The sequence below is a fragment of the Amyelois transitella genome, chromosome 8, assembly GCF_032362555.1.
Source record: "Amyelois transitella isolate CPQ chromosome 8, ilAmyTran1.1, whole genome shotgun sequence".
Taxonomy (NCBI): domain Eukaryota; kingdom Metazoa; phylum Arthropoda; class Insecta; order Lepidoptera; family Pyralidae; genus Amyelois; species Amyelois transitella.
The window spans coordinates 7,420,039-7,432,188 of NC_083511.1; the positions used below are offsets into that span (position 1 = coordinate 7,420,039).

At 31.7% G+C, this 12,150-nt stretch overlaps 2 protein-coding genes across 3 annotated transcripts; both read left to right on the forward strand.

Annotated features, from left to right (window-relative positions):
* Positions 1-1,212: 1,212 nt before the first annotated feature.
* Positions 1,213-5,004, forward strand: LOC106135927 (uncharacterized). 2 transcript variants are annotated; one of them, XM_060945525.1, is made up of 6 exons: positions 1,213-1,322; positions 1,651-1,876; positions 3,180-3,331; positions 3,769-3,927; positions 4,200-4,377; positions 4,908-5,004. In XM_060945525.1, the coding sequence occupies exons 1-5, from the start codon at positions 1,265-1,267 to the stop codon at positions 4,373-4,375; spliced, it is 771 nt and encodes a 256-aa protein (XP_060801508.1). In that variant the 5' UTR covers positions 1,213-1,264; the 3' UTR covers positions 4,376-4,377; positions 4,908-5,004. The 2 variants fall into 2 exon arrangements, with proteins under 2 accessions (XP_060801508.1, XP_013191794.2); XM_013336340.2 differs by lacking the exon at positions 4,908-5,004 and having other exon boundaries at positions 4,200-4,392.
* A 2,110-nt stretch (positions 5,005-7,114) lies between these two features.
* On the forward strand, positions 7,115-11,649 carry LOC106135066 (circadian clock-controlled protein daywake-like). The gene is made up of 5 exons (XM_013335254.2): positions 7,115-7,130; positions 7,406-7,643; positions 9,390-9,520; positions 9,720-9,869; positions 11,495-11,649. The coding sequence occupies exons 1-5, from the start codon at positions 7,115-7,117 to the stop codon at positions 11,647-11,649; spliced, it is 690 nt and encodes a 229-aa protein (XP_013190708.2).
* The last annotated feature ends 501 nt before the right edge of the window (positions 11,650-12,150 follow it).

Below are 12,150 nucleotides of genomic sequence, written 5' to 3' on the forward strand. Positions count from 1 at the left end.
TATTTTCGTTCCAAGAGTAAGAGGATCTGAGCGTGTGATACGTAATGCCGTCGTTTCTTCTCTCAATCTTTTCAATGGAGTTTTTCACACACATTTCACATTTTATATTCGAATGAACACGTAAAATTGCGATACTTTTATATTTTATAAATGTTTATTATACAATGCTAACTCTAAAATAGAAATACAACTCTATAAAGTCACTGCTAGATAATTTTCTTTTAAAATATCTATAAAAAAGAAGAACAGGGTTTTGGTTCCCCTGCAAAGAATCCGAATTTCAGATGGGAATAAGAGTAAAATCAGACTACCAACCAAATTCAGGAACTACGGTCACGCGAACCCCGAGTTCCTCTACAGAATGGTGAAGATGTAATCGGGACTAGCCAGGAGGAAAATGACCTATAAAAAAAACTTTTAATTGTTATTCAAATTATCTCACCAATGAGAATTTTAAGTAGCATATATCCATAGTTTTAATATTTTTTCCCAGAGCTTTACGGTTCTTGAGATACAACCTTGACTGTTTAAAGTAATATATATACATTAATCATATATACGTTTGTAACCATCAAGTAAAAAATATACGTAGAATATACTGGAATTTGCAATAATATTACAGAACACATGTAATCAAATTTGTGTGCCCGAGCCGTGTCTTTACTAAGAGACTCGCATATGTACTAAAGTACAAAATATTTATGATGAAAGAAATAATATATTCCATCATAGTCATATTTACACTCTCCCTGAAAAGTACTCGTAATACTATGACGGTTATCCGTTGTTATGATCAAAATAAAATATTATTGTATTAGTATCTTGTTAATTTATTCTTTGACCGTAAACGAAAGTCATTTTGTCACGCTTTATGCGATTTCTGTTTCTGTGAATTCATGGAAATTTTATAGACAGTTAAGCCCGGAATTTAAATGCCAATTGGGCTTACTAAAATCATTACTTACTTGGTATTGTTTTTAATTTTGAAATTCATAGATTTGAACAAGAAAGTCAAACGGGCAAACCAAAAGAACGCCGGAAAAAATTCAATTCATTTGTTTGAAACATGATGTTCTAAATTTAACATCATCATGAGGAATTAATTAGCGCAAAACCAGTTGTGTTTTTTCATTAGTTTCTTTGTTTAGGTGCCTTGGAAGCAGATTATATAAATGAGAGATGATCATGTTTTGGAATATTTCAATACAAAAATTTGTGGATAAATCGTGTCTCTTTTTATCATTACCATTTTACAATCGCAATTATGATAGCAAAGTTTATTTTCGTGTTGTGTTTCGCTTACCTCTGTCAATCTGCTTTCAGTAAGTACTTAATTATTTATACTCTTTAAATTTTTTTATACAATTTATTAATAATACAACACACAACTGCATAATTAATTTAGTTTCAAGTCATGAAATTTGTCTACGTAATAAGGCTTTTACTTTCAAGAAATTTACTATTTATTCAATGTTTATTTCAAAATTTTAGAGAAATGTGCAAAGGGTAAAATTTAATACACATTTAACTATGAGGTAAGAGAAGAGAAGAAGTGTTATAACTATTGCATCATAACAATTGTTAATATCATTGACATGTTTTTTTTACTATTAGGTAGAGTAAATTATGAATCGTTTTTTATCTTTTCAGTTGACACTTTAAACAAATGTAATATAGGCAACGAAGTTTGTTGTAAGAACACATTAGAAAAAGCTGTTAAAGATATAAGTAAGACAGGTCTACCAGAATATAACATTCCACCTCTGGATCCCCTACATCTGAAAAATGTGTCCGTTTCAATCTTAAACGTTGTGGACCTGACGCTCGTTGATGGAGTGGTGAAAGGTTTCAAAGATTGCATTTTTAATAGGTTCAAGTAAGTAAACCGTAGATCAATTATACTATAGATTATTTTATTACATACATTTATTCCATACGAAAAGAACAGAGTTTAAAAAGACTTAAATTAGAATTCGAAGTTTATTAAACTAAGATTTTTATTTTATGTTAGTAGTGAATTAACTTATCAAATCGCTTCGTGAAATTGGTGTGAAAGTTTTTAAAGTCTTATCTGGCGACTAACTATTTGATTAAATTAAAAGTGTGTTATATTTCATTATATATCTACATTATAAAACTTTAATTATAAATACATGAAGTTATTTTCTTAATATAAATTAAGTATCTCGTTCGTCATCGAAATGTTTAACGGAAAACCTTTACCAAATAGTTAAAACTTTATTTCATACCATTAAAGGTACTTGTACCTGTAGTCTTTCTGGGATTTAATTAAAATATGTTATTCAGAAATGAAAATATATGTACCATTTTTTCATACATACATATAGTCACGTCTATATCACTTGCGGAGTAGACAGAGCCAACAGTCTCGAAAAAACTGAAACGCCACGTTCAGCTTGTATGTATGTATGATCGCTTATAAAATTGAAGAACAATCTAGAATGGAATGGTATATTTATTTGCTCGTGTTGTTTGTTGTAAAAATATATCTCGCTGTAATGTAATGTTTCTTTGATAACATCTTTGGAACCGGTTTTTTACTCGCAAATCATATATAACCTAGTCTATTTATATCAACAACGCAAAAACTATTAATGAAATCAACTGATATAAACTCTTATATATTTAATACGTTATTTTTTGTGCATGCTATTTGTTTAAAATTAATGTGTCATTAAGGATAATCTTTGCAAGTTTTTATGTTTGATTTTCCCATATAACTTTTATGAGTAGCAGCACTTACAATTAGGTATTGTCTACTGTACAGTAACAGTAACATTCCTTATATAAAAACTAAATACAGTATAACTTTTGTAAAAAAGCCTCCTAAAACCTTTTCTTGAGTGTAACAAGCACTTTCCTGGAAACCGCATAAAAAGGGGTTCAGCGAGATGCGAGACAATCGCTGATAAACATACTTAAACTGATCATTCTGAGAACGACCTTTTCTTAAGGCGGTTAACAAGACACACAATCTACCTTTTTGTACCTAAATGCTCCAATGAATGCCTGTGTGCATTCAAACCAAATTATAGGATATTTGTCGTACTGTCTGCTAAGCAGATAGATATATAAAGATTATGAGATAAGAATAATTTTATTTGTCAAGGTTAAAATTAAAAAAAAAAAAAAAAACAAAATTCAATTCAATGTTACAGAGTGGACATAGAGTCAAGTCGAGCACATTTGGACGTAACCTGTGATATAGTGGTGAAAGGGCGGTACAAGGCGGCGTCATCTGGTGATATTGTGAGGACTTTGTTTGGAGACGAAACGGTCCGCGGTGATGGCAATACACGGATTAAAATAGGTAAATACATGATACTCTTGATAAGTAAGTAAAGAAAAAGTTAAGTATTGGGAAAAAAAGAAATTAAAACGTTTTTAAATTAATTACATGAGTAAAGAATTGGAGTTAGAGGCTTAAGAGGTATCTATAGTCAAGAACAAAAGGCGCAGATAGTATTTGCTTGACTAAAGACTCAGAGATGTAACGCGTTGAAGCTGGAATTTCCCGTTTTAGCCAAACCCGCGGTAATTTCAAAAGAAAAATATTGTTTTTGTTACTTCTGTTTGTTATTTTTATTTTCTCTCACGCTGTGCCAAACGTGCCAGATTTCTTAAAATCGGGCGAAAAGTTTTTGACTTTATTCGTTTAAAATAAATATACGAAAAATCACAAATATTTTCTCTTTATAATATTAGTATGTATCGATCTTAAAACTATGTTTAATTTTACATTTACAGAAAAAATCCATGTCATATTAGATTTTGACTTCGCGCTGGAAAAACATAACGGCGAGATTTACATAATCGACAAATCGGACAAGCTGAATTATAAATACGAAATCGAAGGAAGAATGCTGTTTGCAGCGGACAATTTGTATTTGGGCAATGTTGAATCTAGTAAGTAGTTGTTCTACACATTGAACAGGTTAATTACTAATTTTCAGGCCTCTATTACTAGGTCTTTGACATAATATGTAGAATAAAATTACCTCTCATGATTTTAAAACTAATTCCTAAACTAATCAAAGTTTAAGATATAAATCATTTAACACAAAGTACCGCATATGATTTTCGTCTATAATCATATTCTTTCTAGAGCTTTCCAGCAATCCATCGGCATAAAAAATATATACCTACTACATTTTTACTAAGCGTTCTCTTCTTTTCAGGTAAATTCATTACCGATTTTCTGAACCAAAACTGGAGAGGATTATTCAGTACTTTTGGAGGCGGTATAATGGACAGGGCGTTGGAGATAGTTCACTCCTTATTAAAAAGTTTCTATAGCAGTGTACCCACAAGATATTTCGTGATTGAAGATTTAACTCCATATGTTACAAACTAATGGTACTTAAGTATATTAAAGAGTAATTTTAAATAATAAATAAGTAATTCTGTAAAATTTGTTTTTCTTCATAAAGTGGAAAGAGATAGTCTCTGCCTACCCGTTCGGGAAAGAGGCGTGATTTTATGTATGTATGTTGTTTTTCTTCATAAGTAATATAGAAGTAGTAATAGTATAGCTCTGCCCACCCCTCCGGGAAAGAGGCGTGATTTTATGTATGTAGGTATGTTGTTTTTCTTCATAAATAATATAGAAGTAGTAATAGTATAGCTACAATCTTTTCCAGATTTATGGCTCTTTATAATTAAAGACGTTTCTTATGCCTCTCAGGTTATTGAAATATTTAAAACTTTTTACTTTAAGGAAGATTTGTCAAACATTCTGAAAATGCCAATTTCTATTAACTACATCCATAATACATAATTTATAATTATTTTGTATAGCCGAAAAGAGTTGGAGCTACTGTATATTGTTATAAAGCCCATTGCAGACAAACGAAATAAAAATCTCATAAGGGTTCTTTGCTTTTTAGGTACGGTATGCAATGACCTTAAAATAAGGAGAACAGAAAGAAGCAAGAATTAAGTTATGATAAGATGAATATTGTGAGCTTAAAAATATTTTGAAAGTAAAAAGAACGAACCATTACTAATTATTATCAAATTCAAAATGACATAAGATTTAAGTTTTTTTTTTAAACGATAGTTTTATAACTTATCTTAGTTTGGTTAAGATTATTGATTTTTAAATTAATGTGTATCTACTTGCTATAGTCTTAAAAACTGTTTGATTATATGTATGTTACTTTAGATATCGTGATCAGAACGAACATTATCGTATAATTTGCAATTACATCGAGTTTCAAAGGTAGTAATTATTTCCATTAACTTTGTTAGTACATCCATAATATGCAATAATCAAAACATGACGATTCAATATTACATTACACTTCTGATGTAACATTATAAATGTAAAATAATAGCTTTTATGTAAGATTGTTGAAAAAGCAAACTGCTTCTCAAATTGTAAAAGTGAATTATGGGAAATGCGTGTTTACTACCTTTTAAGCTCGATATGTCTTGTGACTATTGGCTCTGTCTACCTCGACAAGTGTGCAAGGTAACAGACTACTTATGATATAAATTTATTTATGGGTGTATTTTAAGAAGACGACTAAGGTACGAATTTTGCACAAGCAATTATGGTAATTAGCTGGTGTATTGACTTGATGTAATTTTTATAGGATAAATAGTTGCCGTGGGGTTTCTCGTAGTGTAAAATAAAACCACTAAACTAATAATATAAGTATCTTCCCGTGGATATATCGTAAGAGGCAATTAAAGAAAGTACACTAGAAATCAAACACATCATCCTATTGCATGCATAATAATGCATATTTCACCCGGATTTTTTTTAGAATAAGAGCAAAATTTTTTCCGCCTCATCCAGAATATGGTTTAAAACAGAATATTATAATTTTTTTCCACTAAATCACATACAAACGTACTTTCGCGTGATAAATTGCATATTCCATGACGCATTCCAGAAGCGCCGTTGACAAGTGGACACTTAGCCTTACGCAGGGTGGAATTTTTGCAGAGTGACTAATTGCCCCTAAACTTAAGCGTAGCGTGAAAAATGATGGCCCTTCAAGCTTATTTTTTTAATTAAAATTGTAGCATTGTCACTGTTTACTCATATCTCACGTGATATTATTAAACTGAAAACAATGTAACACATACCTTTGAGTAGTAACGCAATTTAAGGTTTCAGTTGTAATCATGCCGACCACATAAGGTAACTTAAACTCCAATGTTAAACAAATGAAGGAATGTTAAACAAAATAAAATAAGGAATTGTTTATAAGTTTGAAATTCCATCATCCCCTTTGCGTTAGTCCCGATTGCATCCATACCTCTAGACCGGTCCGGGGTCCGCCTGTCACCATGATCCTGCCCCCGTAGCTTGGCACGCGCGACGCCGTTTTTATCGCGTGAGTAACAATCGCTGTCCCGTTTCACACCATAATTGAAAGCGAAACAATAATATATTTTTTAAAACAGCATGCCATGCTGCCGGGGCTGAATAGGGTAAGGTTTGCACACAATGCAACTCTTGTCTGATCTTTGCAACCCATGCAGAATCTAAGGTTTACTCATCGTAAGAGCATCGTATATCAATAGTCACAATCCCATATTTATGATATCCAGATACGCAAATAATACAACTTAATAAGTTTGCGTCACAAAAGCAACCAACCGTATAACATTTCCATTGCATATTAACGTCACTAGTTACATTTATTGTATAAGGCGCAAGAGTAACAAAAGATCTATAAATATACTATAATAAGGTCGCGAATAGTTGCAACCAATTGTTTTCTTTTAAAACATGACGATTGTCACGCGACTCGAGGTATGCAATTTTCTTAGAAACGTGTTTGACATACATAGCTGCTGTTTTAACGTACTTGAGTGATTATGAGTGAAGGAATCACGCAATGGTTGATGATTTTTTAAAGTAATGTTCTCAAGAACTAAAGTCATGCACGTGTTGACATAATTTTCTGGGAGTGTCGGTATCTGCCCTAATGAGGACTATGTAACGTCCAATTTCATTGTCGGTTTATAAAACTGAATGAATTACTGTAAACAATTCACTTCTGTGCCTTTGGTTGCGACATTTGTTGTAAAAATGTGGTATTTTATCTCAGTCTGTTTAATATTAGTTAATAATGTTATGTCTGCGAGTTTGCGTAAGTAATTTTAATTTTTTTTTTATAAGTGCACACTTTTGTTAATGTATTTTTTTAATTACATTACTATCTTGATCAATTAATCATAACGATTCAAGTTAATAATTTACAACATTTATTAAAGCAAATGAAACAGCGACGTCGAATTTCAGCTTCAGAAACTCTTTTTATTAAATCAAAAATATTACTGAGAATATGTACATAAAGCAAAATACTTTTTTCAACAAAAGCATTATTCGATACCTACATTTTTAAGCGGATTATCTCATTTCCAGCGGAATACATTAAGTCATGTTCAAGGAACGATCCAAACCTTAATGGTTGTGCGTTAAACTCAGCAAGGGAATCAATAAGGCGATTTTCCCTCGGGGACCCAGACAGGAATTTGCCTCCATTAGACCCTCTGTACGTACAAGAAATGACGGTATTCATACCTAGGAAGAATGGGCTCAAACTGGTCTTTTCGGAGAATTACTTTCATGGACTTGCTGATATGGATTTAATAGATTTGAGGTAAATTCTATTTTTATAGTAACAGGTTTATGATATAAATATAAAAGTCAAACAGTCTCTCTGTTTGACTTAATTGAAAAATGAAACTGCTGTAGCTATAAATTTAGAATTTGGCCGTTTGTAATTCATTATACGGTCTAGTAGTGCACTAAGTGATTTCCCAAAATGCCCACGGGTTCGGAAATTAGCAGATTTTTTTTAGTAGCCGCGGATTCAATTTATAAAGTAAATTCTGAAAGCCGCGGATTTAATTTATAACTTAAATTCTGAAATAGTCAAAAGTACTTACCTTCATGCTGTTTACTGATTGATGCTGCTTTTTTACTCGTAAATTCATATCACGGTTGGCCGGATAGCTTAATAAGAGAATTTGAGTTCTAAAAGACACTCTACTAGACCACCATGGCATCTTACACTAGATAAATGTATAACATTCCTGCTTCGACATCCTCTGGTAATAGATCAGGTCCTATTCTAAAGTGCCACCCATTTAAAAAAATTATTATTTATTTATTTATGTATGTAAAAGAATATATAGGACCATTAAAATAGAAATTGTCGTACATAAGTGCTACTTATTTCAATAGAAATCTTTTCCAGTAGACCCGTGAGAGTAAAGCTGAATATTGAAGCATATAAATATCGGCGATGCACATTTTTTCAAATATTCAAAGATGTCATCCAAGAAAACACCTACGAGAAAACTTACTTCCTTAAATATATTTCAAAACTTATAGTTGTATTGCAAACGTGCACTCGACGCCAACAGTGTTTGTTTGAACACAATTTTTCAAATACTTTCTGCACTAACACAATTTTTCACCATCAATGTCCAAAAAAGACCAGGCAAATATATACATTTTAGCCTAAATAGGACATCAGCTACCAACCTATGATTTAACAGCTATCATTCCTATTAACATACATTTATTAAATCGCTTCTTTCAGACCACTAGCAGATTTTTCTCCGTTTCCGTCTTAACAAACAAACTGAACAAAACTGTGTTATGCATAAATTTTAGGACTAATTAAGAATAGCAAATGCTGTACTACAAGTATTGTTAATTATTCCTAACAAATTAAATTTTTCCACATCTAATTAGCAGGCTAATTTGATTCCGTCAAACATCGCAAATTCTGCCAGATCACTGCAAGGTTTTTCAGTCCATTACTCCTTTTGTATTCATTGAATCATCGCCTGGGCCTAATTATTTGAACGCCCCCTTTAAGTTGAGGTCGTCATAATATTAGCAGTAATTAAACGGCCCCAACCTAATTGACCATAAGGCATGACTCCGTCGTTAGAGCAGTTCATTATAGGTTGACAAATTCAATGGGAAGTTCTATTATATTCTAGGCATTTAAAGCTTAACTGGTCGGGTGATAGAGAAAAATATAGGGTATGTAAGACACTTCTAATCCTCGCTTAGATCATCAAAGTCATAAAAGGGAAAAATCATAAACTTGGGATACCATGGCTTTTATGGAGATAATTTGTAATTAACACCACCTCTAAATCTCAGTTTTATTAAGTTATCCCGCTCAATGTGGCCTTTAAGTATTGGGATTCTTGACTCCGTCTGCCCTGTAAGAGATAAAGGCGTGGGGTATATGTGTTTCAAAATGTATATAGTTATCTGCAGATATACATATATGACCCCTTATTTATACGAACCTACACAATAAGGTAATACAGCAACTACCGCAAATGGTCCGTAAAATAATGATACAAAATTTTGTTTTCAGGTTCGATTTAAAGAAACAAATCATATTTGCTGATGCGTTGGTGAACTTAGACGTGAATAATAAGTATGACCTGAGTGGGAGGATCATGGTGTTGCCAGTCAAATCTAATGGCGACGCCTCTATCAAACTAAGTGAGTATGATTTTTGATATATTTTTTTATTCTTACAAAAAATACAGTACCACATACCTAAGAGCTAACTCAGAACATCTTTTAGTTTCGGGGTAAGTTTCAAATAGTTCTTCTTGTCAAAATCAATCAATCTATTTTTTGAGTGAGAAGAATTATTGTCATAATTCTTTTATCATAATTATTATTTTTTTTATTTCAGAAAACACAACAATCCATATCCGATTTTGGTACGAACTTGTAGAAGCGGAAGACGGAAAAATTCATTGGAAAATTTATAAACATGACATCAAATACACCGTCGAGAAAGCTGTATTCAGATTAGAAAATTTACTCAGTGAAATGGGAGTAGGTATGTGATATATCCTCAATTTTTTTCTAGCTCACCTCAATCTCAAGCCTTTCTAGTATTAAAGTTAAAATAAGAATCAATTATCAATGTATTCTAATGTGACTTTATATAAGCTTAAAGCTAAAGAAATAATGACTTGATTTCTTCATCAAGGAAAAGTTTTATGTAAATTACAAGTTAGCAATCTCTTACCACTAGTATTTAATCTTGATCCCATCATTTAGCCCTCCAATCCAACGTAGCCTTTGCAATTCGTCATTATTGGCGCAGCTATTAAATATTCTGAATTCTGATGTTATTTTTATCTTAATTCACATACATATAATTTAAATCGAAATATATAAAATAATAAGTAACACGTATACACAACATTTATCCTAGCCTCGGGAATCTTCTGATAATAATTCAATATTATGATCACCCACACTCCCATTTATATTCTGCCCGAAAACTAATATATACAACGGATGTGTACAATAATCAGGCTGTCATTTACACAAAGGGCATGCCGAACCTATTTAGGAGAAAGGGTACCAGAATCATATTAATTCTGTATAAGTATTATGTTCTTATAACGTCTTGTCGGTGGCATTCTCTGCTGTTTGTTTTAATAGTTGCAATACGTTCATTTAAGGTTTTCATCGCTCAACTATTACTTAATCGAGGGAAAGGCTAATTAACTTGGGATTCTTCTTTAAGGCGATGGGCTAGCAACCTGTCACTATTTGAATCTCAGTTCCATTATTTAGCGTTTTTGAGACTGTAGGCTCTGTCTACACAGATTCTTAAAAAGGCCGAGGCAGGATGCTAGGCAATCACCTAAAAACTATTCAACGAATTCACTAATTTAATTTTTTTTAAATGTGGCACGGCGGTGCCCTTACACTTAACTAAATTTAAATGTCATGTAATATCAAATAATTTTGAAATGTTCAATGTCCCATAATTTATAAACTTAAAACTGTCATGATAGAAAATTTTAAAATACTCGGTTCGTATATTACTTAGTTTAAAGTATAATAACCATTTTGGTTTCATCAGTTTGAGTAAAATTGATCCTTAAATTTAGTTTAGTGATATATAATCTATCCTAACTAGTTATCAGCTATTGCCACCGCAATGCAATTATTTTGTTGGTAATTTACTCTCACAGTAATATCACAATATTGATTTTAAATTAAGTTTACAATGAGTCTAATTTTGCATGGAATGAGATACATTTAAAAGTTAATTAGAGCTATTGTCATGGTTCTAATGAAACTATTGTGCGTCAACAACGATAGTTTGATATTATAGCTTTTCTTTTTGCGTTAGACCCGTTATGTTCAAATCTCTTGAGACGGATGCCTGGAGTCTGCCATTGACCACACTTCTAGATTGAGTAAAAGAGGTTTTTACACAAAGCGACTCTCATTTGACCTCCGCAACCTTTTCCGGGGGATTCAGTTGGAAGAATGTGAAATTTAACTTGTCTTATACTTAGTATTCTTATTACATTTCGAGAAGGCGCAAGAGTGAGACAGAGACTTGCTAATCTCTTATTACGGGAATTTACTTCATCGAAATTCTTGACTACGTATAGTTGTCGACTGTTAACGAAGCTGAAATCTTTTTTCCTTTTTCAGGTGATCAAATAAATGTGATGCTGAATGAACTATGGCGAGAAATAGTGGCCGATGTTGGACCGTCCATCTGCAATTCTTTAAGCGAAGCAGTAGTTAACAACTTAGCCGTTTTACTGAAGCAAGTGTCTTACGAAGAGTTGATGCCTGATTCTTAAAGCTTTTAATTAATAGAAAAGTAAAGTAAAAGTAGAAATAATCTTTTTTAAAGTGAACATTTTTTACTGTAAGAAAGTAATATTTTTTTATTGGCTACATTTTGGTGTAGTATCGCTGATTACTTCTTTGTTTTTTTAATAAATCTTTTTGAGTAAAATCTTTTTTTTAATAGCGTCATTTCTGACAATCTTCCTTTTTGTTGAACTGATTTTGTGAAAAGAAGCAGAAGTTTTTTAAGTACATTTTTTATTGTAGGAATTATTTTCAAAATCAAAACTATTTTCATAACCCAATTATACTCGTAAGTAGTTAACTGTTTGATAGTACGAGTAAATATTTTAAATTAGTAAATCAATGCAATATACAGATTTTACATTTATTTTGTACAATTGAAATTAGATACTTAAATAAAGAAATGAAATATTAAGTTTTTTTTTAATATTGTTTTCATACGCAGTAAGGGTGATAGGAAAAAAGGCACTTATTAAAATTACCTACGC